This window comes from Camelus dromedarius, chromosome 11 (genome assembly GCF_036321535.1).
Source record: "Camelus dromedarius isolate mCamDro1 chromosome 11, mCamDro1.pat, whole genome shotgun sequence".
Classification (NCBI taxonomy): Eukaryota; Metazoa; Chordata; class Mammalia; order Artiodactyla; family Camelidae; genus Camelus; species Camelus dromedarius.
In genome coordinates, this window is record NC_087446.1 from 10,179,446 (window position 1) to 10,205,846 (window position 26,401).

Consider the following 26,401-nt stretch of genomic DNA (forward strand, 5'->3'; position numbering starts at 1 on the left):
AAATGCTCTGAAGTTCAAATCACCTGGTTCTTTCTACCAAAGAGTGCCATGGACCATGCCTCACACCAGTGACTGACAGCTGATTCTGCAGGGCCATCCCTCCAAAGCCAGGGATGTTGTTTTCAGAAGACAGCAGGCATAATTATAACCAACTGTTCATTTCCCTGACGATTAAAGAAGCTTTATTTTTTCATTATGAAAATAGTACATGGACACTTAAGATTCAAAAAATGCATAAAAGCCTATATAGACAAGGGAAAAAGTTGCCGTCCTACCCAGTGACGACTGTGGGGGCTCTTTCTTTCCCCCAAGGCCTTTTCTTCCTTGTTTTCTTTCTTTCTTTCTTTTTTAAACTTAAAATTGTCCCCTTGGTTTTTTGACTATGGTATTTTCTGAGCATTTGCAAAATGAGACGCTAGTGTAACAGGCCCCATGCACCCATCACACAGGCGGCTTCAGGAATTATGAGTCACGGGCAGTCTTGGCTCGTGGTGATCGGATCTCCCTGCTCCCCCACCTGTGTTACTTGAAGCAAATCTCAGAGATGTTTTTGATTCTTCCGTAGATGCTTCACTACATCCCATTGCTTTAAAAAGGCCTTTGTAGATGTCTGAGTTGGCTGTGCCTGTATTGTTGCATATGTAGGTTGTTGGTTTGTTTGTTATCAATAACCCTGCAGTGAACATATTTGTGCATGAAGCTTTTCCCCCATCTTTAGGGCTGTTTCCCTGGCGTGGGCCCCACAGGTGACATTATTGGGGCAAAGGGAATGAGGGTGTAAAGGCTCCCTGAATCTGACTCCCACCCCTGGTTCTCCCCAGGCTGACTTTGCCATCGAGGCCTTGGCCAAGGCCACCTACGAGCGCATGTTCCGCTGGCTGGTGCTGCGCATCAACAAGGCTCTGGACAAGACCAAGAGGCAGGGTGCCTCCTTCATCGGGATCCTGGACATCGCCGGCTTTGAAATCTTCGATGTGAGCATCTCCCTCGTGCCCCCTCCTGCCTCCTTAACCTCCAGGCTGCCTTCTCCTTGGGCTCAGAAGCCTCTTTCCCGTGGTTCCAGATAATTCCAGCCGGCCATCTCCTTCCCTGCGTGGACACAGGAGACACCAGTTGGGTGTATTTTAAGCTAAAACCAGATGCCCTTTCCCAACCAGAAATGCTGGTGGGAATGGGACCTTCTAGATGGTGCTCCAGGAGGCCTCACGGGCAGGGGCTTTCTGTTGATTTATTGATTATTTATTCTCAGAAATTTATTTTGAGTGTTGGGACAAGACATGGTCCTTGCCCATAAAGGCTTTGAGGTCAGGTAAGAAAAACTGATCCTTACAGGAGATCAGAGGTTCTTAACCTGGGGTCCATGGCCGATTTCAGAGGAACCATGAACTTGGGTGGAGAAAATTACCTCTTTATTTTTGTATAAATATTTTAAAATATGTATAGATATATTTATGTTTTTATAAACACTTATATATTTATATAGTAAGTATATAACATATATTTATGTTATATATTTATATAATTTTTTTAAATAAATATTAAAAAATAGTTTTTCACTGAACTGTCATTGAAATGACACAGTGTTTCCATCAGTGGCCTGAGCAGCGCACACAGACACAGGTGTGTTTGCAGTGCTCGTGACCCGTCTGCAGTAGAAACCAGATGTGTTCATGTCAGAGCAGTTGTTGCAAAGATGTTGTCACATCATTTACATTCATCTCTACCTCGAATTTCTGGAAGTTATTAAGCCCACGGCTTGTGCTTGGTCATAAAGAAGCAGGATGTGTCCCTCTGTTATAAGATTTTGATAATTACGTTTCAACATAACTGCTTTCTTTTGGAATTGATTTTATGCATTTTAAAGCGTAATTCTGCTACAAGGGGCTTTAGCCAACTCCTGGACGGCCCTCGGGCCCCAGCAGGGAAGCCCCTGCTGCGGGGCGGGTGAGGGGAGGCCCACAGGGGGCAGCTTGGAGAGGCCCGAGGAGGTGCTTCCCAGACCCCATCCCTTTTTTCCCGAGGGGGTGAGTGGCTGTCTCTCTGACGTTGTTTCTCTCCTGCAGCTGAACTCCTTCGAGCAGCTCTGCATCAACTACACCAACGAGAAGCTGCAGCAGCTCTTCAACCACACGATGTTCATCCTGGAGCAGGAGGAGTACCAGCGCGAGGGCATCGAGTGGAACTTCATCGACTTCGGCCTGGACCTGCAGCCCTGCATCGACCTCATTGAAAAGCCAGTAAGAGCCGAACCTGCGGGCCCTCATCCCGGCCTCACCCTCTGCCCCTCTGGGGTTGAAATTACCCATAACCCTAACATGAAACGATTTCCTTTTGTGATGAGTGTTTTTTAATCAATTGCGTTTTCCAAAGATCATCCAGCCTGGGCAGCCAGTCCCTGCAGGCCCCAGTGTCCTCAGACAGTGTCTGAGTCGGCTCTCTTGTTTTATAAATTCGATGTACAGAAGGCTGTTGGGGGTCTGGGGCACCTCTTCCTTGAGAGGCTTATCCTAAATGTCACGTGTCACCACATATCCGGGCGGACACAGCGTGTGGGACGGGGTCCAGAGGGGCTCCAGGGGCCGGGGCACCTGTTAAGGGCAGCCTCTGGGATGTGGGTCAGGGGTCTGCATGGCCCATCAAGCCTGCCAGTTGGTTTCCAGTGCACTAATTGGAGAACCCTGTGATGGATCATTGGGTTAAGGTGTATGGGTCATAGCCTAGACCCCAGAACTTTCGTTTTAAACTAGAATTGAGTACTTTCAATAATGTTCCTTACTTCCCCTCACTGTGGGGGCAGCACCTCCCACCTTCTGGAGAGATTCTGGGTTTTCTGAAAACCAGGCTTTGGCCTCTTACAAGGGCAAAAATGGGTGGTTCCCACAGCGAGCTCACCTGTGCGATGCTGTGCTTCCTCCAGGCAGGCCCCCCTGGCATCCTGGCCCTGCTGGACGAGGAGTGCTGGTTCCCCAAAGCTACTGACAAGAGCTTTGTGGAGAAGGTGATGCAGGAGCAGGGCACCCACCCCAAGTTCCAGAAGCCCAAGCAGCTGAAGGACAAAGCTGATTTCTGCATCATTCACTATGCAGGCAAGGTGAGGAGAGCGCACACCGACGAAGGTGCCGGCGGGACCATCTCGAGAGACATAGAGATGATTCTAAGACCGTGAGCCGTGTGGTAGGGGCAGGGGCTCAATATTCTGGTCCTGTTACTTATCCGTAAATGTTCCTGGAGGGGATATCCAGCATTCACGTGACTCTGCCACCTTGCAAAGCGTGTCACCATTTACATTTTGTTAGAAGCTTGCAGCAATTGGTAGGATACTCAGGCTGGTCTCATGTTGTGTACCATTATTAGGGGAGTTTTGCAGGTGGGGAGGTGAGATCTATGCTAAAGGCAGGGGCTCTGGAGTCTGAATTAGAGCTCTGCCACTGTGTGTGACTTTGGGCCGTTTCCTTAACCTCTCTGAGCCTTGATTGCCTCGTCTGGAAAATGGGGTTGACCACTGCTGTATGGGGTAAGGTCTGTTAAAGGAGCTTGTGAAACCCGGGCTGCGCAGTCAGTGCTGTGGGGTGGGGCCTCTCAGTCTCCAACTGCAGACAGGGGCCAGGTCAGTCTTTATTGTGAGACATTGTCCTGAGCTTTGTAGGATGTTTAGCAGCATCCCTGCCTTCTCCCCACCAGGGGTCAGTAGTGGCCTCCCTACTTGGGACAACCAGAAATGTCCCCAGATACGCTATAACATCTGCAAGGTGGGAGTGGGTGGCGGCACAGCCCTGTGGGTTATAGCCATTCTCGTAGATGTCCTTTTATTTTCAAGGCCACTGGCCAGTAACGGCAGAACTGCCTTCCCACTCATCTGGCACACGTCCCCCAGCTGGCTTGTTCCTGGGACTGGAACCTAACTGCACAGGGCTGTCCTGAGTCTGTAGAGGTTCATGCTTAGACTAAAGCTGGTTTTTCTCAGCAAGTTGTGTTCCTTGCATGGAGTGTCTAATAATTGATTGCACTCAGATGTGTGACGAGACGGGCTGGCCCAGCCTCGCCGTCAGTGACCATCGGCGAGGAGAGACTCGTGCTTTCACAGTGCTGCTCCCAAGCCACCTGTGGTCCTCGCCTGCCGCTCCTGCAAGTGGCCCCGCATTGCTTGGCACCCCCTGCTTCGCTCTTCTGTCTCCTAAGGCTGCTGAAGCCACTCTTGACTTTAAAGTACCTGTTGTTAAACCTCTTTTTCTAGTAGCTAAAGTAATGCCGCCCAGACCCCCACATCTACTTCCACCTTTGCTAGAAATGTAGGGGGCTTTTGTTGCAGTATTGATGATGCAAAACACCGGGCTCACTCGAAAGCCCATCAGGGGACCTGAGCGGTGAAACTGTCCGTGTGTATCCAGCCTGGGCTGTTGCTGGGCGGCAGTTAAAAGGACAAGGATGCTGGCTCTGCTTGGGGGACAGGCGGCCAAGACACCCGGCTCGGGCTTGTCATATCCCAGAGGTAGCTCTGCTCCTAGGGAAGACGAAGCCCCCATCCTGCACCTCGTCATCGATAGGGGTGTGTGCGGGGAACCTGCAGCAAGGAGCTGGGAGAGGCCCAGGGCCGAGAGCGCGGTGACTGCCGTGGGGGTTAGGAAGGGGGCCATGGCAGCCTGGGGGGTCTGTTGTTAAAAAATATAATGTCACATTATACATGTTGTTAAGAATGTATTTCCTAATTTGAAAAAAAAAAAGAAAAAATGTATTTTCAAGAAAATAAGAATAACACATTCTCAGAGAAAACTGGATATCCTGAAAAGACAAAGTAAAAACAAAAATTACTTGTCTTGTTACTAAAAAGAAATATTAGGTATTTTTCCTTGCATTCATATTACCATACAAAAATTTAAAACCCAGAATATTGTATTGTGTAGCTGCGACAGTTTTCTTCGCCAGTCCCCTGCTTGCCGGGCGTTTGCGTGGTTTAAGCTTTTTCTCTTTCACATCACGATGCAGAGAACATCCTGTGGTGGCCTCTGCCCTTGTCACTTGTCATGTCTTTCTTGGGGATGAATTGCCAGGTCGAGGCGTCCTCGCGGCATTTAGCGTTTCCGCACGTGGGCTCAGCTTGTCCTCAGAGCTTGTGCGCCGGTGTCCCCAGGGCAGCCCGTGACTCGGGCGCTCCGATCTTGCAGGTGGATTACAAAGCAGACGAGTGGCTGATGAAGAACATGGACCCCCTGAACGACAACATCGCCACGCTGCTGCACCAGTCCTCCGACAAGTTCGTCTCAGAGCTGTGGAAGGATGGTACGCCCTTGGCCCTCAATCCCCTCCCCGTGGCCGGGCCTCTTCCCTCCCTGGGGGTGGGCGCAGTGTAGGGCAAGGGCGTGTCTCCACTGGATGCAGGCTGGCGGGTCTCTGTCTGCTCAGCTCCTAGGAGCGTGGGCTCTACAACCCCAAGGGTCACCCTGCCCTTGAGCCCCAAGTGTCCTTGAGCCCTGAGCATCCTTGAGCTTATGCTGCTCGGACACTTCCTCTCGGGCGAGGCCTTCTCTTGGCTCTGTGGCCACGGATGAGCCAGGCTCTTTCCTAGGCTGGGAGTTGCCCGACAGCCCAGCGCCAGGCCACCCAGACTCCCGTCCTGCTCCTCTCTGCGTTCCTGCCTCTCTTTGGTCGGCTGGTAGTTCCAGAAATCATTCTTTTCATTCTTTCTGCTGTTTCCTCTTTCCTTCCGCCTGGGTTTTGCTTTAACCTCTCTGTTGCAGAGATGCAGAGCACCCAGAGAGCCTATTTCTATCAGCGCTTTCCTATCCTCCACCTAGAACCAGGTGACTGGCCGCCCAGCGTGGCCTCCTGTGTGTGGCGCCTCCAAGGCTGTGTGACAGATGCTTCTGCTGAGCTTTCTTCCCCGTGGCTGCTCCTGCCTGACGCTGCCCCTTCCCTGGTCTCTGCCCCGGGCTTGTGGACGGGCTCCTCCCGCGCCCCATTGCAGGCCTCCGGTAGAACACCAGGCACACCAGTGGCTGTGTTTGGAGATTGGGGACTTTGTGTTAAAGATCTTAAAGGGCAAAAAAAAAAATTGTTTGATAATCCATACCGTCTTCAGAAGTCCCCCTCGTGACGACAGCATCTCACTGCTTGGATGACGGTCATGTCTCAGCATGAGGGCTGTTGCGTGTGTGTGTGTGTGTGTGTGTGTGCGTGAACCTAAAAGCTGAAAGGGCACCTGTGCGTCTGTGCAGCAGTCGCCCAGCAGGAACCTGCTCCTGGGTGGGGCCTCCTGGGGGCAGGACACACTCACGTGAAGTGACCAGTCATTATGGGGCATAGTTGACCTCCCACTGGGTGACCTGAGTGGCCTTCACAAGCCACCCACTCCCCAGGACACCTTTGGTAGCCAGTCCAAGGGGCCCTGCAGTGGCCGCATGAAGTCCAGATGCCTCTCATTTTAATTGATGGGTTCATCGGGTCCATCACCCTGGCTTCCCTCTTGAGCAACTGTTCCATTTGTTGTCTTCAAATAAAATAACAGATCTGGCCACAAAGTAATAGGAAACCGACTTTGTCACAGAATTCTTTTGCATCCTGCAACGGAAGACTTCAAATTTAATGCTGGCTCTTTCTTAAGACTGACCTCAAATCACTGGCCACCTTGCTTGAGTTTGTTGGTTGTTTTGTTTTCTCCTTGGGGGAAGCAGTTCACTTCATTGCTCTGGGCATGAGCCACGGTGATGAGGGCTGCTTCCTGAGAGGGTTGGTTTAAATGATAAAGACCCGTGAGCTTGGGGACAAAGCAAGACTCGAGAGGGAGAAGGAACCACCGACCTTGGGGCAGTCATGGTCAGCAGTGGTCCTTTGGAACTCTCTGCTTTGACAACGCTCATGCTCTAGGTCCCTGATGTAGGGAGGGCTGCGTTGGGGGTGCAGACAGAAAGGGAGTCACCCAGAGCCCTGCAGGCGATGGCAAAGTAGCTTTTGAGTTCTCGCCTTCTGACTTGGCCCAGTGCTCTTGGGTAAAGGTCCACCTGAATTCAGGATGATTTGCTTTTTTCAAACGTGACCCCACGGGCTGCAGGATTCCTGCAAGTCAAGTTTGAACAGCACCTCCGAGCCAGGCGAGGGGACCAGCTTGACTCACTGCTCCCCAATGCATTCTTGGTCCTGTTGTGTCTCTGGGTTAGGAGCTGCCCAGGGTGGCTGAGACAGGCGATGTGAATGTGGAGCAGCCTTCCGGAATGCGCTGCCCCCTCTTAGTGGCTCTGCAGTCTTCCCAAACCTTTTTATGCTGCCTGCTCCTTGCTCACAAGGTCAAGTTCACTCAACGTTTAGAGATGATCGTAGCCCGCTGTGTAGACTCCAAGTAGAAGAGGTCTGCTGTTTGTTAGTCTCCTCTTCCATCCTGATGTCTGTCTGTCTTTCCTGCCCCTCTGCCTCCGCCTGGACCGCTGGGCACTCACGTGCTTTTGCGTGGTCTCTGCAGTGGACCGTATCATCGGCCTGGACCAGGTGGCCGGCATGTCGGAGACAGCGATGCCCGGGGCCTTCAAGACGCGCAAGGGCATGTTCCGCACCGTGGGGCAGCTCTACAAGGAGCAGCTGGCCAAGCTGATGGCCACGCTGAGGAACACCAACCCCAACTTCGTCCGCTGCATCATCCCCAACCACGAGAAGAAGGTGTGGCCGCCTGGTGGCATGGTGCGGGGTGGGCACAGTGCAGGGCGCTCAGCCCTCGTCTGTCTCCCAAAGGAGAAATGCTTCCTCCCCCAGAACGCAGAGCCCCTGGTCAAGTCCCTCTGCAGGGTGGCTCGGGCGCTTTTAGGAGATAGGCTATGTTTCCACTGCTCCCAGACCTGGATCAGCCTGACTGAGCTGTCAAAACCTTTGGGGGTAAAAAGAAAAAAAAAAGAAACTAAAATTAAACCCCAATAATTAAAGCAAAACAAAACCTACAGGTGGCAGCGACTCCCAGCTCCTGGGGATTTTGCGTTGCTGTATCCAGAGGGGCCCACCCTTTCTCCGTCAGCTCCTCGGCACAGAAGTGAGACCACATGCATGTCTTTTCTCCTCTAGGCTGGCAAGCTGGACCCCCATCTGGTGCTGGACCAGCTGCGCTGCAACGGGGTCCTTGAGGGCATCCGGATCTGCCGTCAGGGCTTCCCCAACCGCGTGGTCTTCCAGGAGTTCCGGCAGAGGTGAGCAGGGCCCGCAGCCGGCCTCTCGTGCCAATGGCCAGGCTGCTCTCCAGCAGGGGCCTTGGGTCGGGGAGCCATTTCCTTGTCCACGCTGAGCTGAGGTCCAGCTGGCTCCTCACACGGTCCTCCATGCCACCCTCCCTGTGAGAAGGGATGTCCCGGTTTTTTCGCTGAGATGACGGTTTTCTTGCTGGCTTTCACTCCTAGTGACCTCAGGGGCCTGGGGCTGTTTGCTGCAGTTAGAGGAGCTGTGACAAGAAATTAAGGAGGCTCAGTTAGAGACTTGGGTATTAAAGGAACTTTATGGAAACGGAAATCGGCTGTGTGTGCAGGGAGGGACATTGGTGGCACTGGCCTATTTGCCTAATGACTGTGTTTAGTGGAAACTGCTATCGTGTTGCAGCTCTGTTTAATTTTGTGGACCACCCCGTTGATTAGTGGTTCCCTGCAGCATCCCAGGGAAGAGATGGGCATGGTCTTCTGGGGTTACAGACACAGGTGCTGGGCGATTAGCAGTTAGTAAGCCCACGCTGAGGCTCACCCTTAAGTGACTGAAACATTCCAACCGAGTTTCCACTCACTTTCTGGAAAACACCAGGCCTTCCTTGTGCTGTTCAGCCTTAGAAAAGAGCAAGGTGGGGTTCGCCGAAGGTTCCCCCATCCTCAGAAGACTTTGTGAAAAGGGTTCCACATCTGCTGCGCCCTCACCTCCCACGAATGTCCAGGCCACGTGAAGTGAAGGGGTACACTGATCCGGCTGCCCTTTCCTTCCTCAGATACGAGATCCTGACACCAAATTCCATCCCCAAGGGCTTCATGGACGGGAAGCAGGCGTGTGTGCTCATGGTGAGTTGGGCTGCTGTCCCCTCCCCGCATTGGGTGCCCTGTGGCTGCTGGACCCCTCGATGCCTGTGCTCTCTGGTTCCTCCAATGTGCCATTTCTGATTCTGCGGGGGGCCCCGTGTGGTAGCCCCCTCAGCACTTGGGTGCTTGGGATGGTGTGTGGGCGCGGGCCTGGGAGGAGGAGGTGAGAGCTGCAGCGTGGCCAGGATGTGGTGTGAGATGGTCCCTTCCTTTTGGGCACATTCTGATCCTTTCTTGCTTATGTCTCCTCTGATCTTCATGTGCGGTGTGGTCAGCAGGGCACCTCCCCACCAGGACACCGTGACTGGCCCAAAGCCACCAGAGTCAGTGCTTCTGGACCTTTCCTCTCTCCCCCTACCCCTGGGCCAGTGCTGGACAGGCAGTGGGCACTGGGTGAATGAAGGCCCCATGGTGACTCTGGCCGAGCCGGGGCTGTACCCACCTGGTCATTTTTCTGCTTTGCAGGCAGGCGTCTCCTTTGTCTAATGCTTCCAGGGTCAGCAGCCAGCACCTTTTGATTTGTTTACTTTGCATCCTTTCCAGAGAATCAGCAGAGGATGGGCTGGGGGTGGGGAGAGGAAAGAGAAAAGGGAAGAAAAATTCAACACCTGCTCTGTGCAAAGCCGCGCATTTGAGGGACAGGGAGATTGAGGCTAGAAAAAGGAGGGAGGAGATGGCTCCCTGCCCTCCGATGCTCATCAGCTGGTGGAAAGGAGACGTGAAGGATGGAGGGTGTGCCTCTACCTCGGGTCTGGGCCACCGTTTTTCTGGGAGACTCAGCTGCTGGCCAGTGAGGGGTGTCCCTCCTTCAGGCACAGTCGGGTCCCCTCTGTCCAGCTCTGCAGGGAAGACAGGAGGCCTGGGCTCGTCATGCAGGGAGGGAGGTACCCACGTTGCCTTCTGTTCCCCACATCTTCCCTTCTGCAGGGGCCTCTTCGAGGCCTGCCTGGACCGTTCATGGGCATTAGGGGCCCCCAGATCCCATTTATCTTATTCAAGCCTCTGCCTCTTGGAGCTTGTTCTAAATCCCTTCTCTCCCAGGCAGACAGACAGACCGACAGACCCTTGCCAGTGGGCTTAACAAGAGAGCCTTGTTAACTGTACTGAAACAGCTCGGTAATAGTAACCACGGCGGAAGTTCATTCAGCCCTAGACCCCGTGCTAAGCGCTTTCTATGCATTTTCTTGTTTGATTCCCACAGCTCTTCTAGGAAGGAGGTGCTATTATTTACTTTGTTAACTTTTCTTTTCCTTAAAGGAGGTGTTTCCACTCTTCAGCTGAGGAAATGTGGGCTCACAGAGGTTAGGCCTGGGGTAACCTGATTAGCGTTTGATCCTGGGCCTGGCCAGAGCTGGAGCAGTGTTGGGCTTTGGGGCAGCAGTGAGGCTTGGGTACTTGGAGGGTGACCCTGCCAGGTGTTTCTAGAGCGTGACTGTGGTGTGCTGGGCAGGGCAGAGAGGAAGGGGAGACCTTTAGAGTTCCTTCAATGCAAAGATTCTGTGTTTCTCTGCAAGTCTGACTCGTTACCCTGTGCCGTGCTGGCGCCCACCTGCCCCCTGCCCAGCACCCCCAGCCTCACTTTCTCTGCATCAGGTTAAGGCTGTCCGCAGGGCAGAGGGACTGACCCCGGCCCGAGGCCCCTTCCCCTGCTGAGGCCTTGCTCCAGGGCTCCGTGGTGGTAGGATGGTGGGGGTGAGTGGCTGGCTCTTTTCCCATCTAGATCAAAGCCCTGGAGCTCGACAGCAACCTGTACCGCATTGGCCAGAGCAAGGTCTTCTTCCGGGCCGGCGTGCTGGCCCACCTGGAGGAGGAGCGGGACCTGAAGATCACCGACGTCATCATCGGCTTCCAGGCCTGCTGCAGGGGCTACCTGGCCAGAAAGTGAGTCCCAAGACACCCACTTGGCCCAGCCTGCCCCCCGCTCCAGCCCCTCCCAGCTCTCCTGTGGTGGAGGGCACTTAGGAAGTTGTGGCCTAGGGGCCCTCGCCCTAATACCAGTCAGGTGTTGGCCTGGGGAGGCCCATGTGGCTTTCCCTGCCCCCCTGCTTCCCGGATTTTTGCCTGGGGTTTAAAGTGAGCTGGTGGGAAGGGGTGACTGTGTTCGGATCTGCCTGCCCTGAAGGCTCCTGTCCACCGCAGTTCCTCACTATGTCTCTCATGTAGGGATGACACCCAGAGCTGGCTGTCCTTGAGTGCCAAGCAGCTCCTAGGGGACTCGGGCTCACCTGCTCGGTGGCCACTGCACGTTGGTCCCTTGAGCCCCTCTATGTGCTCAGGGGCGTCCATTCCAGCCTGAGCTCTGAGCACTTGGGGTCGGAGCTTGAGTTTGCGTTGTTTGCAGGACGTCAGCTGCTGCCATTCTCCTGCCAAACAGAAGCCCCAAGGTTGTGGGTGGCATGAAGGTGGGCAGATGCCATCAGTAGATGGACTTAATGACCAGCAGTTGCACTTGACTTAGGCCTGTAGTGACTTCACTCGCCTCTTAAGTGATGGTGTATGATCGTGACCTCAGCCCTGGTCACCCTCTGCGAGGTCACCCAAAAGACTCAACCCCAAGCCAGCCTCCTTCCCTACATTTCTGCCTCGTGGTGTCCCAGGCAGAGGTGATTCCCTCTGCAAAAGCCTCTGGGAGCGACTGTCAGAGCGGAGGTCAGCTGTCCCCTGCTTGGAGGTGCTGACCCGTGACCCTCACCCCACAGGGCCTTTGCCAAGCGGCAGCAGCAGCTGACGGCCATGAAGGTCCTGCAGAGAAACTGTGCCGCCTACCTCAAGCTGCGGAACTGGCAGTGGTGGCGGCTCTTCACCAAGGTGGGTCTGGAGGAGCCTCCGTGTGGCCAAGGGGACCAGTGGGCCTCCCATGGCCTCCTGCGGGGCTCAGGCCTCAGGACGGGCACTTTGCCTTCATGCCCCGTGTCCTGCCCTGTGGGGTCTAGAGGGGAGTGAGCCAGGACATTGTCCGGGGTGGAGGCCAGGGCCGCTGTTGGGGTGGGCCAGAGCTGCTCCAGGAGCAGCTCTGGGAGGTCCAGGCCCCGCCCCCCCCCCCCCCCGGCCCCACGTGGTACGGCCATTGCTCGCCCAGAAACCAGGGATTGGTGGGTCAGAATCTGCACAGGGCTGGTTGGGTCCTCCCTAGCGTTAAAGAAAAAAATTTCTTTATTATTTTAAGGCTGGTCAGGCTGCTTTTGTTGCTAATAAATAATTTGTGGTAATTGCGAAAAGTTGGACCAACAGAAGGGTAAACAAGAATATAAAAATTTACCCACAATTTCTTCAACCTTGAGCCAACATAAATATTGAATAGATGTTTCAGTATTTATTCTTGCTTTTTTTTCATTCCTGATACATTTCTGCTGTGTAAACCATACACATTCTTAAATAACAGAGCTTTGACTTGTTTAAACAGTCTTATGTTTTGCATCTTCCACTTAAAATTCCTTTATAAGCATCATTTTTAAAACATTAACATACTGTTCCCTAGAGATGTTTCATAGTTTATCTGGCTACTTTTCCAACAGTGACTTTCCACTGTAATACACATAGGGATGGTTTCCCTGAAATGCAATTAGCGAAACAGAGGCCAATGCCTCACAGAACCAGATTGACTTCCAGAAAGACTGTACCCATTTGCACCTCCTCCGTGCAGCATCCTACCTGCCCCATGGCTCTCAACCTGCACAGGCATCTTCCCCTAAGCGAGTCTTCTCTGTCTCCTCTCCTAGGTCAAGCCGCTGCTGCAGGTGAGCCGGCAGGAGGAGGAGATGATGGCCAAGGAGGAGGAGCTGGTGAAGGTGCGGGAGAAGCAGCTAGCCGCTGAGAACAGGCTCACGGAGATGGAGACCCTCCAGTCACAGGTGGGTGTCCGCCTGCACTGCCCAGGTAGTGCTGCCACCTGCTGGCTATGAGTAGGCAAAGCGTGCTTGGCCTTTAAGGCGATATTTTCCTATTTCTATAGAGAAATGGTGGTTAATCTCTCTGCGTATCCCATTTGGGGTTACATGATGTAGGAAAGCTGCCCCATGGGGTGGAAAGTTCATGAATGATGGGTTCAAGGCCCAGCTTCAGCACTTCTCCTAGGGATCTTGGTGAGCAGCTCCTAGAGCAGTGGCGAAGGATGAAAGGCGTGATATTTAGACATGCCTGGGAGCTGAAGCATTCTGGGGTGGAAACTGCCCTTGAAGCACGGGGCTCTCCCTACAGGAGCCTGTGCAGGTGACCAGCTCTCCTGGAGAGGTGGCCGGCTCGAGGAGGTCATAGGAGTTCATATTTCCCACGTGTTCTTGCAGCTCATGGCCGAGAAGCTGCAGCTGCAGGAGCAGCTCCAGGCAGAAACGGAGCTGTGTGCCGAGGCCGAGGAGCTCCGAGCCCGCCTGACTGCCAAGAAGCAGGAGCTGGAGGAGATCTGCCACGACCTGGAGGCTAGGGTGGAGGAGGAGGAGGAGCGCTGCCAGCACCTGCAGACCGAGAAGAAGAAGATGCAGCAGAACATCCAGGTCTCGGGAGAGGGGCAGGGCCGCCCAGCGGTGGGGCGGGGGGCTGGGTGGTGAGGAGCAGCGACGCAGGAATGGGAGAGAACTGGGCGTCACAAGTGCCGTGGGGGACAACGCCGCACCTTTGTCCTGGGGGCAGCCTCGGGGAGGCTTTCTCTTTTGGGCGGTTATTTCTAACACGTACGTGTCAGGTGAGCTCTGCCCCATGGAGCATTGAAGCCAATTTAATTTCCTTCCTTGGTCCTTGCTCCGCTGGTCTGCGGAGCAGATGGTGGGGGGTGGAAAGCTAAAGGAAGCCTGTCAGAACATGTGACCCCATGATTGGACCCGGGTACTTGTCCCCTTACCCCAGTTTTTAAATCCATGACCCCACATGTGGGGGCCAGGCCCCGTACCAGTGGTGCCGCAGGCTCGTGGGGTGCACTCTGCTCACGGTCTCTCCGACTTCGCTGTAGGAACTGGAGGAACAGCTGGAGGAGGAGGAGAGCGCCCGGCAGAAGCTGCAGCTGGAGAAGGTGACCACCGAGGCCAAGCTGAAGAAGCTGGAGGAGGACCAGATCATCATGGAGGACCAGAACTGCAAGCTGGCCAAGGTCAGGCCGGCTGTGCGCCGTGGGGGCTGCGGGGCGGGAGGGGCTGGGGACAGCCGGCTCCAGGGTCCTGGCTGTGGGCTGGGTCCCCGTCCGCATCTGCCTGGTGACAGATGACAGCTGGGAATTGCGTTGGAGGAGAAGGAGGGGCAGGAGCAGGACGCCATCTTCCATCTCCAGAGGGTGTGGTGGTCGGGTTGACACGGCAGGCGTCCTGCCCAGGGACCTTGTGCTGTGGGGAGCTTGTGCTGAGTGATGGTGCCGATTTGTCACGGTGGCTTTGCGATTGCTGTTGTGGGTGGATCTTTCTGAGATTGGGACTCTAGTGGTGGCCACAGAAGGCAGAAAGTGAGAGGAGCAGGGGCGCATTGTGGGCTGAGGAAGGAGGCACCAGCACGGGCAAGGTGGCGCTGTGGTGCCTGCCCTGATTTCCCATGCCAACACTCCCTGTCACCCAGAAGCTCCCCTTACCTGAGCAGAAAGGGGTAACGCAGGCCCAGGAGGGGCTTGGGCAGCCCAGTTTTGGACCCCAAGGAAGCTCGTCCAGCTGCTTCAGGGGAGCCAGTGACCTCTCAAAATTACCCCTTCGATCCAGGAAAGCCCACTGATCTTGATTGAGTATTTAAGGCTCTGCCCCTCCATTCAGTCCTAAACACCTGATGAGTCGTGCTTTGAAGCGAGCTGAAGTGTTCTGCACTCAACTAACCCAGCTCTGACCTCCCCTTCCCCCCCAGGAGAAGAAGCTGCTGGAAGACAGAATAGCCGAGTTCACCACCAACCTCATGGAAGAGGAGGAGAAATCCAAGAGCCTCGCCAAGCTCAAGAACAAGCACGAGGCGATGATCACCGACCTGGAGGGTAAGACGGTGGTGGGAACTGTCGGCCTTGGGGGCAGGTGGGGAGCATCCAGTGCCCAGGGGCCAGCCCGGGCCTCGCTGCCACGGCCCTCAGGACCCGGGGGCCAGCCCCTGTCCCTGTGGGAGTCTGGGCACTTGTGGCTGGGGAGGGATGTTCAGGGAAGAGTGTTCAGAATCATGCTCTGGCGTCTCAGTTGGCAAGCGCTGTGTGTCTCACCGGCTTCTAAGACTTCCTGGAAGGTTCTGGGTTTGACCCTCCTCTTCCACTTACTTGCTGTGTCATCTTGTACCTGTTACTTAATCTCCATGAGCTTTAGTTTTTCTTGCCTCTAAGGGGACACAGCAAAAGGGTGTGTGAGGGTTAAACTAAATAGCGTGCATGGACATGCTGTTTGTACTGTAAGATGCTAGGCAGGCATCGCAAGAGGCCATTGCTTGACGTGGGGCAGGGTGACAAACCTGCCTTCATCCTACTGTGCCCTGGGGTCCACGGCAGCCAGCACAAGCGCTGATCTGTGCTGTCTGGCGACCCCCTGTTCCCTGCCCCTTGGGAGGGGCTGACCACAGGGAATGGGGGCAGTCAGACCCCTGGGGGCCTCCGAGCTCCAGGGAGAAACCACTGCTCCATCTGCTGAGACGTGGGCAGCCAGGTGCACAGGGCAGTTGTCAGTACCCAGTGGACGCAGGGCCGAAACCACCCTGGCTGGTGACTGGGAGGCTTTTCCCAGGATGAAGTGGGTCAGGCCATCAAGGGGAAAAGGGGTCCTGACACAGAGACTTATCTCTTCATCTGGGAATAGTCTGAAAGACTCCATCATCCTCGAGGTCTTGGAGCAGCACACCCACTGGATTGACAAACATGAAAGTTTGACACCACCAAGCATTGCCGAAGATGTAGGACAGCCAGAGCACGCACATGCTGCCGGTGGGAGTATAAATGGGTAGACAGCTCTGGAGAACAATCTAGAAGTGCCCGTGAGGTTGCAGCTTTGCTCGCAGCCCAGTCCTCTTGTTCATATGCACTGGGTGTCCCGGGCAGGAAGGCTCGTGGCAGCGTGCTCTCAGGAGGGCACACAACGAACACATCACAGGTGCCCCCAGCTGTCGGGCGGACAGATAGGTTGGGGTGTGTTCACACGGTGGAATACACAGACAGGAGCCCGGATGGATCACTTACAGTGACCCTTAACTTGCCAGATCTCAAAGTCATAATGTTGTGACAAAGGTGAGACACGGAGTAAGAGTTGCCTCACTGAACACGCGTTATGGGCTGGCACTGTTCCGGGTGCCTGGAAGTTGGTTTCAGACACCAACTCCTTTGTGCCTCACAGTAGCCTCATGAAGTAGCTTGTCTTCCACCCTCACTACTCAGATGAGGCGCAGAGATGTAAGGAGGTCACCTAGGTGACGTCATAGCAGGAATTGTAAAGCCCTTTGGACCCTGGCCCCGCTGCACTGACTCCATAGAAATCATACAAGACAGGTCCCTTCTGTGAGTTCAGATTCCTGCAAAACTAAGCATTACATTTTTAGGGAGGTACAGCCTCAAAGGAAAACGAGAGAAGTGGAAACACAAACACAGACTTTGGGAGAGGAGTTCCCTGGTGGGAAAGGCTGGCAGGCGGGGTTGGAGAGACACAGGACTAGGCCGCTTATGGTGATGTCTTCCCCTTCGTCCAGGAGCTGGGTCTGGTGTCTGGGTATCAGGGTTGTTTAAACCGCACACGTGGTTTGTGGTAACAAATATTCAGTGTTTTATATAAGAATTGAAGACAGACAGAAAAATCGGTGGCGACTCAGGGCTCTGTCGGCGTCTCCCCGTTCTTGCTCCCCAGAGCGCCTCCGAAGAGAGGAGAAGCAGCGTCAGGAGCTGGAGAAGACCCGCCGGAAGCTGGAGGGAGACTCCACGGACCTCAGCGACCAGATCGCCGAGCTGCAGGCCCAGATCGCCGAGCTCAAGATGCAGCTGGCCAAGAAAGAGGAGGAGCTGCATGCTGCCCTGGCCAGGTGAGAACCAAGCACATCAGCCCGCGGCCCCGTGGCCAGTGCCGGTGCCGTCAGCGCGCTTCCTGCCGTGGTTCTCGGTGCATCAGGGAGCGGCAGGCACGCGTTCCTCTGTTGTCTCGGACGCCAATTTACGGCAAAATGTTTCCTGTGCACTAAAAGCATAGTCCAAGGCTTCTCTGTCATTTGTTTGTAACCCCCCCGAAAGTCATCCACAACCCTCGTCAGCCAGTCACAGCAATCCTTTCTATTCTTTTCCTTTTTAAGATTTCTTGGCTACAGGCATGCTTTTTAAAAACAGATTTTACTTTTTTAGAGCAGTTTTAAATTCACAACAAAGCTGAGCAGAAGGTATAGAGAATTCCTAGATCCCCATGTGAACAGCCTTCTCCGTTATCCACCCGCCCCACCGCCAGCAAGAGTGATATGTTTATTACAGTTGCCAGACCTGCAGACACATCATTATTTCCCAAAGTCCATAGCATATTTGTATTTTTACTTACTCGTTGTAATCATGGACAGTAGCATTTGTTCCCCTCCATCTTTTTTTCCATTTAACATTCGAATTTTTTTATGTTTAAAGCACTGAATCTTAATTTAGAAAAAAAAAATGATTCCTCTATGAGGTTTTTGAATTCTCAAAGTGGTATTGCCCTTAAGTCTTCTGAATGCCTCAGATGTTTTTGCTGAGAAGAGCTCCTAAGGGCCATGATTATGACTGCCAGAAGCAGCTTTGGCTGCACTTAGCTAAAACCTTGTCTGCAAATTGTGCTCTCTGAAGGTGACGGTGACCTCATCCTAATGTTGTTGGTCTCTTTGGCAGAGTGGAAGAAGAAGCCTCCCAGAAGAACATAGCCCTGAAGAAGATCCGGGAGCTGGAATCTCAGATTTCTGAACTCCAAGAAGACCTGGAATCTGAGCGTGCCTCCAGGAATAAAGCTGAGAAGCAGAAACGGGATCTCGGGGAAGAGCTGGAGGCTCTGAAAACAGAGTTGGAGGACACTCTGGATTCCACTGCTGCCCAGCAGGAGCTCAGGTGTGCCTTGGGGTCGACCAGCCAGGTCACTGAGGATGGGGGTGGTGGAGCAAGGAAAGAGAGGCTGTGGCCTCGAAGGCGTAGACCCCTGGTCTCTGTGGACACACAGTGGCCTTACTGTCATGCAGCAGAGAGCACAGGAGCTGATGGTTCCTTAATAGCGTCTGCCTCAAGTGGGGCAGAGCAGACCTGTCAGAGAACTTGGCTTGGAGTTGGGGTGATGCATGGGTGGGCCTCGAGGCTGAAAGTCCTCTCCAAAGTGTGTCTGTGGGCCTGACCTGTAGGATGGATGGCCGAGGAGGGAGGCCAGCAGGCAGAAAGCCACCTCGCTGGGCTCTCTCTGCTGCTACAGAGGCCCCAGGGGAGCATCACTCCAGGGTCCCCAGCCTCCCTCCTGAGGGCGTTTCTCTGTCCAGGTCCAAACGTGAACAGGAAGTGAACATCCTGAAGAAGACCCTCGAGGAGGAGGCCAGGACCCACGAGGCCCAGATCCAGGAGATGAGGCAGAAGCACTCACAGGCCGTGGAGGAGCTGGCGGAGCAGCTGGAGCAGACAAAGCGGGTGCGTCGGTTCCCCAGGGACCAGCCCTTGCGGCTCCACCCCTGTGGGTGGGGCGCTCCCGGAGTCCAGGCTCCAGTGGCCGTGTGACTTGAGCAGATAGGTACCCCCTGCCTCAGTCTCCCCATCTGTAAGGCAGGCTAATGGTGAACCTGCCTCATAAGATTCTATGCCAGTTGGAGTTGGTAACACATGAGGCACTTAGATAGTAAGGGCTCCATAAGTTGCTCAAGTGTCATTTATTGTCATCATCATTGTCCTGCTCGACAACCTGTCAGACTAGGAAGTCTCCTGGCTGCTCTAGAGCACCTCCAGCAGGTGGTCAGCTGGAGTCTTCACGGGAGGACCCTGGGGATGTTCACCCCAGCTGATTCTCAGCCAGGCAAGCTGTGGCCAGGCAGTTTCTGAACAGGACCAGTGCTGCCTCCTGTGGCTCAGGGCTCGTGGCCACTCTTGGTGGCAGCCTGAGAGGGCCAAGGCTCTTCCACATGGCAACCTATCCAGTATCTTCGGAAACACGCCTTGTCCGTCCGTCTCCAGCTTCACCTGGTTCTGGCAGGTTGAAGCCTTTCCTTGCCCTGTACCCAGTGAGCTTTTGCATTCCTGCTGGTTCTGGTTTATCCTCGCTTGGCCCACGGACGCTGCAGCTGGCTCCACGCAGACTAGAATGGGATTGTCATGTTTATTCTGTGAACTCCGATTTTATATTTTGGGGAGGAATGTTACATTATTATTTTGAACATCACATCTCCACGAGGCTTTACGGGAAGTCTATGAACAGTTCTCATTTCCCTCATCCTATAATAATATCATGAAGATCTTAATATCAGCAACAGTGACATCTTGCACTTGGATGCCCCCTGAACCCAGAGTGGGAGGCTGGGCGGGGATTGTGTGAGAGTTGGGGAAGCCGAGCCCTGAGAGGTGAGGCCCCGTGCCTGGTGTCCCGCCCCAGCTGGGTGATGAGTATGGATCAGGTCCAGGGCTCCTGCCAGCTCACTTTCCCCTGAACTTGCCCAGTGGCATTTTTGCTGCAGAGGCAGCAGATTCTGGGTCTGGATCCGCCAGCTTTCCTGATGATGTTAGAAGACCAGCCTCACGGTCGGGCTCTGATGCCCTTGTGAACATCTTCACTTTCCTCCCCGGCCTCCCCAGGTGAAAGCTAACCTCGAGAAGGCCAAGCAGACCCTGGAGAATGAGCGAGGGGAGCTGGCCAACGAGGTGAAGGTGCTGCTGCAGGGCAAGGGGGACTCTGAGCACAAGCGGAAGAAGGTGGAGGCCCAGCTGCAGGAGCTGCAGGTGAAGTTCACCGAGGGAGAGCGCGTGCGCACGGAGCTGGCCGACAAGGTCTCCAAGCTGCAGGTGAGGCCTCCCTGGGGGCTGCCAGGGTCTTGGCCCACATCTCCAGGGCTCCTGCTCCTTCCTTTCTCCCTCTCTCTCTCTACCTCCCCCCTCCTCAAAGAGGCTCATCAGCCAGGCGTCCGGGATTCAGCCTGTGACTCGGGTCCAGCGTGGCCGCAGAGCCGAGGTGGGGCCCAGGCAGGTCGAGCTTAGGGTGCTTTGTCTCCCGTCCTCACACAGGTTGAACTGGACAACGTGACAGGTCTTCTTACCCAGTCGGACAGCAAGTCCAGCAAGCTCACCAAGGACTTCTCCGCTCTGGAGTCCCAGCTGCAGGACACGCAGGTGAGGGCAGCCACAGGTCCCTGCAGCTGGACTGGTCTGGGAGATCCTGTGCTCATGTGGCATCAGCTGCTGGACCTCTGGTCTTGCGTCACGGGGCGTCCTCCCCTGTGTCCACAGGCTCTCAGGGTCCTCCCAGATCCCTGCCAGGTCTTTGCCAGCTCCCCCTGAATAAGAGGGGGACCGGCTCTTCCCTCCTGTTGAGGGTGTGGGGACCATGAGGCCCCAACACTGGGTGTCCTGAGCCCCTGCCTCCCTTGTCCTCGGAGTAGGAACTGCTGCAGGAGGAGAACCGGCAGAAACTCAGCCTGAGCACGAAGCTGAAGCAGGTGGAAGATGAGAAGAACTCCCTCAAGGATCAGCTGGAGGAGGAGGAGGAGGCCAAACGGAACCTTGAGAAGCAGATTGCCACCCTCCACGCCCAGGTTTGGAGCCGGACCCCGCCCCCTAGCAAGATGCCCCAGGACACTGTGGTCGGATCCCATAGGCTGGGCAGCTCCCAGTGGGGCCCCTGCCTGGGCCCACCCAGGCCTCCCCGAGCTGGACACTCTCCCTCAGGGAGCTCCTGCTCTCCCCAGGAGGGGCCCATGCCTGGGGACCCCAGGGAGAATTTAGGGACCCAAGGACTTGGATGGAGGAGACTTAACATCTTTATTTCACCAGTCTCTCGCTGACACGCAGCATTTTCTTCCGTTATAAACATAAGCAGCAAGCCGTGGCAGGAGCCCGTGGCCTGTTCCGTAGAAACCACTGGTCACCGTGTCCGAGCTGCGGCCCGGCTTTGGGAAAGTCACCGTGCTCCTTGCTTCTCAGGCGCCTGCTGTTTGCAGTGCTGAGAAGCGCGTGGGTTACAGAAGCACATGGGTTACCGAACCACAGTCTTAAAAAAAAAAACGCCCTGTGACTGCAATTTTCTGTACTGGTTTCTTGGTAATCCTACATGTTTTGCCTTTTGCATGTTAATTAAAACATCATCCTGAGAATGAGGCCAGAGTCTTCTCTAGACTCTCAAAGGTTCTGGGGCCAAAAATAGACCAAGAGCCCTGTTCTAGATCCTGTCTTGGGACTTATATGTGCCGGAAGGTCTGCACCACAGCCTGGGTGCGAGTGGCCAGTGTGTGCATGTGCTGGCCGCTGTGCGTCCAGGTGTGAGGCACGGGCTGCAGGATGGACGCCCGCGGTCCGCTGCGGGGAGAGGAGAGTGCAGGAGGCCCCCTCTCTGGGTTTTGGTCTTTGTACGAGTGGCTAGATGCAGATCATAATTGTGAGGCCTTCCGAAGCTGACCCGTGGGGCCGACCTCCCCCGGGCTCCATGCGCTAGGCAGGTGCCCTGTGCAGAAACTCCATTTCCCCTGCCCCAGAGGGAGAGGGGAGTGGTTCGAGGGAACTGCTTCTGTAGCTCAGTTGGTTTCTCCCTGTTCCTCCGTTCATGGGTAGCAGGCCAGCTCCCAGCTGTCCCTGGCATACGCAGGTTCCGTGCTGGGCGTCTCCTTACCCCTTGCTCCTACCCAGGTGACTGACATGAGGAAGAAGATGGACGACGGCATGGGGTGCCTGGAGATGGCTGAGGAAGCCAAGAGGAAGCTCCAGAAGGACCTGGAGGGGCTGAGCCAGCGCTACGAGGAGAAGGTGGCTGCCTACGACAAGCTAGAGAAGACCAAGACGCGGCTGCAGCAGGAGCTGGATGACCTGCTGGTGGACCTGGACCACCAGCGGCAGAGCGTCTCCAACCTGGAGAAGAAGCAGAAGAAGTTTGACCAGGTGGGTGCCGTCGGCGCGACCTCCCTGCTGCAGACACCCTGCCTCAGGCAAAGGCTGCTGTCTGTCAGCTGGGCCCAGGGTCACCGTCACCCAGCTTGTTGGGGTGGCCATGCGGGGCAGGCACTCAGAGGGTGCTCCTGTTTTCCAGCTCATCGAGGGGCCTAGAAAGAAAGCGCTCGAACAGGGCATCTTCACACAATAGGTTTGGGAGCGACTTTTCCCCTTTCTGGTTTCCTGCATTTTAAACATTTTCTTTAATGAACCAGATTTATTTAGAACTCTCATTTATATGCTCACTCTTGCAGATCTGATGCAGACGGTGGGGTGGGATAGAAAAGCGGAATAAAGTAGGGGCCCGCGAGCTGGCGGAGGGCGGCCCACCGCTTGTTGGTGTGGGTGTGCGAGCGCAGCCATGACATCATCATGGCTGCTTTCCTGCTAACATAGCAGTTACTCAGAATCTGAAGTCAAAAGTGTTTCCTGTCTGGCCCATTTAAGAGATAGGTCCAAAGAGGTGCTGGGGCAGAGGGAGCACAAGGTGGGAAAAGGAGATGATACAGCTGCGCAGGCCAGCGCAGGGAGCGGACGCCAGGGGAATTCAGACGCACATCCTTGGAGGAGGGCCACAAGTGGGATCTGGGCCTCCGCCTAGCCAGGTTCACGTTCTTCTCAGGGTGAACTCCCACCAGTTGTTCAGGAGAACCATGCCTTTCCAGGTCCTGAGGGTGACATATTTCCTGTGGGCTCTCCAGGGAGGGGCACTGAGTGATGGAAAGGACCATGGTTACCAAGGGAGAAAGTTACACAGATTCTCAATCGTGGAGGCAGAGCCCTCATCTGGTTATGAGGTCACTGCACAGCGTGTCACCCTTGGAAGCAGCTGGGTCGCCTGGAAGCACCCTGTTCCTGCTCTCCTTGGTCCCCCCTCCCTCAGGGAGTTTAGGTCTGGAGGCTCTGCCTGCCTGAGGCCGGCAGGCGCTGAACCTCATGGTGCGTGCCCGCCTCTCTCCCAGCTCCTGGCCGAGGAGAAGACCATCTCCGCCAAGTACGCAGAGGAGCGCGACCGGGCTGAGGCGGAGGCCCGGGAGAAGGAGACCAAGGCGCTGTCTCTGGCCCGGGCGCTGGAGGAGGCCATGGAGCAGAAGGCGGAGCTGGAGCGGCTCAACAAGCAGTTCCGCACGGAGATGGAGGACCTCGTGAGCTCCAAGGATGACGTCGGCAAGAGCGTGAGTCCCGGAGCCCGCAGCTGGCTCTCGGCGCAGTGGGTGGGGGTGGTCTCCATACATGAAGGATCAGGGGTTGAGTGGACACAGAGGCTGGGGACCTCGAAACCCTCTGCTCCTGACCGGGTCCCCTTGGCGGCAGGTTCACGAGCTGGAGAAATCCAAGCGGGCCCTGGAGCAGCAGGTGGAGGAGATGAAGACCCAGCTCGAGGAGCTGGAGGATGAGCTGCAGGCCACCGAGGATGCCAAGCTGCGGCTGGAGGTGAACCTGCAGGCCATGAAGGCCCAGTTCGAGCGGGACCTGCAGGGCCGCGACGAGCAGAGTGAGGAGAAGAAGAAGCAGCTGGTCAGACAGGTGCGCATGGCCCTCCCACCCCCTGGGAGGCAGGCAGGACCACCCTGGGTTCGGCGGCTCCATTCTCCTTCCTCCACCTGGACTGTGGGAGTCCCCTTGACCGTGCCCTCCGTGTCCCAGGGGGGTCAGCGACTCCCTCTCCCAGGGTTTTATAGTTAGTAATCCTCATTGGCTCCCGGAGGTCCGTGGATCCCACAGGACTGGACCAAGCCCACTCAGACCCCAGCAGAGGCAGGCTCTTTGGGTATGTTGGGCCTCCTGAGCCGTCGGTGTCTCCCCAGGTGCGGGAGATGGAGGCCGAGCTGGAGGATGAGAGGAAGCAGCGCTCGATTGCTGTGGCTGCTCGGAAGAAGCTGGAGATGGACCTGAAGGACCTGGAGGCCCACATCGAATCAGCCAACAAGAACCGAGACGAAGCCATTAAGCAGCTGCGAAAGCTGCAGGTGAGCTCAGGCCAGACCAAGCTGGATCCAGCTACACACGGTGGTCAGCGGAGGGCTGGGACACTCGTGGGGTGGCTGGTGAATGCTGGGAAGTGCCACCTTCCCCTCCCTGGGGAAGGGCTTGGGTGCCCTTAGATCCATCTCCCAGATGGAAACTCAGAGGCTGAGGAGGAACAAAGTAGTCAGAAGCTAAGTTGCAGTCAGCTTGTTGACTTCGAGTGCTTTCAGCAAAGAATCGAACAAGTGTAAACCTACAGCTGCAATGGCGTTATAGTCACTTAATCACTCAGTGGCAGATTTCCAGAATAAACCAGATGTGACCCAGGAGCAGACCCGATCCAGCCTTAATGGATGATGATGGAAAGTTCTGAGCAGCCCAGTGGTACAGAACACATGCTAGGAAACACATTTGTCTCATCAATAATTAAAGAATAATAAGTTGAAAAAAAAAAAACCACTCTGGGATGATGCATCATACCCAGCAAACCAGCAACAATAAGGACAAATTTGAACATCCGGTGTTGTTGGCCAGGTCGCGGGGGCCTAGGTGCCCTCATTGCTGGTGAAGGTTCTGTTGGGTACCACCCAGCCATGCCCAGCAAGCACACCCTTTGTCCTGGAGAATCTCAATTTGGGATTTATCTGCAAAAGGAAAAAAAGAAAAAGATCTTTAGAGTTAAAATGAGTCATAGGAGAAGAACACGTGCCACGTGGTGGGGCTAACCTGGCAGGTGGGTGTTGACCTGAGCGGTGGCTGCTTCGGGGATGGGGCCAGAGAGCGGGATTCACGTCAACAGGAAGTCAGAGAGAGTAAACAGAAATGCAGCTTGATTAATATGCGCCTAGTGACTAACTCCGCCGCGGGTGTGCTCTGTGACTCCCAGCGCCCGAGAGGGTACAAAGTGGTGTTGGTTGAGGACACACTTTGTCTTTACTATTTTGCCCTTTACAGTTAAACTGGTTGAATGAGGCATCAGGCTGAAAACCAGCCACAGGTCCCAGTTGGCGGGGGGTGTCCCTGTGGGGGTGCTGGGGACACGGGAGTGTCTGGGGTGGCGGCACCAAGCCTCTCCTCCCCGCCCCCAGGCCCAGATGAAGGACTACATGCGGGAGCTGGAGGACACGCGCGCCTCCCGCGAGGAGATCCTGGCGCAGGCCAAGGAGAACGAGAAGAAGCTCAAGAGCATGGAGGCCGAGATGATTCAGCTGCAGGAGGTGGGTCGCGGAGGGGGCGTCCCTCTGGCCAGCAGGTGGCAGCTCAGGACCGCCACCCGCTGCCTGGGCCACCCAGGCAGGCCTGGAAAAACTGGCCAAACTCCAGGAATGGGTTCGGGTGGTTCTTGCTTCAGTGAAAGAATGCCCCACAGGGTTTCATTAAGTCGCGAGGTTCCCTGGTGTGACTAAACCGGGTGTGTGAATTAAATTGTCACCATTGGAGCCGGCTCCTCCCTTGCATGAAATGGGGCTTTGTGGTAATCACCACCTGCTGTGACTTGGTGCCTGGTGAGGAGGGATCCCTCCCAGAGGCTTACTGCACTGGGTGTCCCCTTAGAGGCCTTATCCCTCACACGAGGCAGACTGTGAAAATGGTCCCCAGGCTCTCGCAGTGGGGTTACTGGCTACTGAGTTCTGCATCCAGGCCTGTCCTCGTCAGCCCTGACCTCCTGCACATGGGGGTCTCTGGTGAGGCCCATCTCCCCCACCGGCTTTCAGAGCCCTGGCGCCTTAGTCTTAACTCACGTCTCTGTCCTGTCCCCTGGGCTCCACGTCCACCCGGAACACAGAGGGCCAGCATCCCCTTAGGGCAGGATGGCTTCTTCTTTACTGCAACATCCCCAACACCTGGCCTGGTTCCTGGCACTTAGATACGGGGACTGTATGAACATATGGTGCCTAAGCTTCAACCCCAGAGGGACTCACGAGGATGGGCTTCATGGAGAAGGCAGACCTGGGAAGGGGTTTGAGAACAGGGGCTAGGGGCTCAGAGTACTGGGAATGGAGGAGGTGGGCTGTCAGGGCTGCAGGCGGTCCCAGCAGGTCACGATCTGCATTCCCTTGATAGGAGCTGGCTGCTGCCGAGCGAGCCAAGCGCCAGGCCCAGCAGGAGCGGGACGAGCTGGCCGACGAGATTGCCAACAGCAGCGGCAAAGGGTGAGCTGGGGCGAGTGCCGGGTGTCCCTCTGAGCGGGGAGGCAGGTGTGGGGGTACTGCCTCTAATTTGGTCCCTCTGACCTCTCCCTGCCCTCCCTAGCGCCTTGGCGTTGGAGGAGAAGCGGCGCCTGGAGGCCCGCATCGCGCAGCTGGAGGAGGAGCTGGAGGAGGAGCAGGGCAATACAGAGCTGGTGAACGACAGGCTGAAGAAGGCGAACCTGCAGGTA

At 55.4% G+C, this 26,401-nt stretch overlaps 1 protein-coding gene across 1 annotated transcript in view; it reads left to right on the forward strand.

Moving 5' to 3' along the window:
* MYH9 (myosin heavy chain 9) overlaps positions 1-26,401 on the forward strand; it is an 86,220-nt gene that overhangs the window by 55,998 nt on the left and 3,821 nt on the right. Inside the window, exons 12-37 of the mRNA XM_064491489.1 lie at positions 822-974; positions 2,064-2,237; positions 2,918-3,091; positions 5,163-5,277; positions 7,451-7,644; positions 8,041-8,162; positions 8,939-9,008; positions 10,747-10,907; positions 11,726-11,834; positions 12,746-12,877; positions 13,310-13,516; positions 13,969-14,106; positions 14,838-14,961; positions 16,796-16,967; positions 17,788-18,000; positions 18,417-18,561; positions 19,714-19,920; positions 20,140-20,244; positions 20,514-20,666; positions 21,754-22,002; positions 23,016-23,228; positions 23,368-23,580; positions 23,862-24,023; positions 25,110-25,238; positions 26,086-26,174; positions 26,275-26,398. Of these exons, the coding sequence (XP_064347559.1) occupies positions 822-974; positions 2,064-2,237; positions 2,918-3,091; positions 5,163-5,277; positions 7,451-7,644; positions 8,041-8,162; positions 8,939-9,008; positions 10,747-10,907; positions 11,726-11,834; positions 12,746-12,877; positions 13,310-13,516; positions 13,969-14,106; positions 14,838-14,961; positions 16,796-16,967; positions 17,788-18,000; positions 18,417-18,561; positions 19,714-19,920; positions 20,140-20,244; positions 20,514-20,666; positions 21,754-22,002; positions 23,016-23,228; positions 23,368-23,580; positions 23,862-24,023; positions 25,110-25,238; positions 26,086-26,174; positions 26,275-26,398 (4,047 nt within the window). The remainder of the gene's footprint in view (positions 1-821; positions 975-2,063; positions 2,238-2,917; positions 3,092-5,162; positions 5,278-7,450; positions 7,645-8,040; positions 8,163-8,938; positions 9,009-10,746; positions 10,908-11,725; positions 11,835-12,745; positions 12,878-13,309; positions 13,517-13,968; positions 14,107-14,837; positions 14,962-16,795; positions 16,968-17,787; positions 18,001-18,416; positions 18,562-19,713; positions 19,921-20,139; positions 20,245-20,513; positions 20,667-21,753; positions 22,003-23,015; positions 23,229-23,367; positions 23,581-23,861; positions 24,024-25,109; positions 25,239-26,085; positions 26,175-26,274; positions 26,399-26,401) is intronic.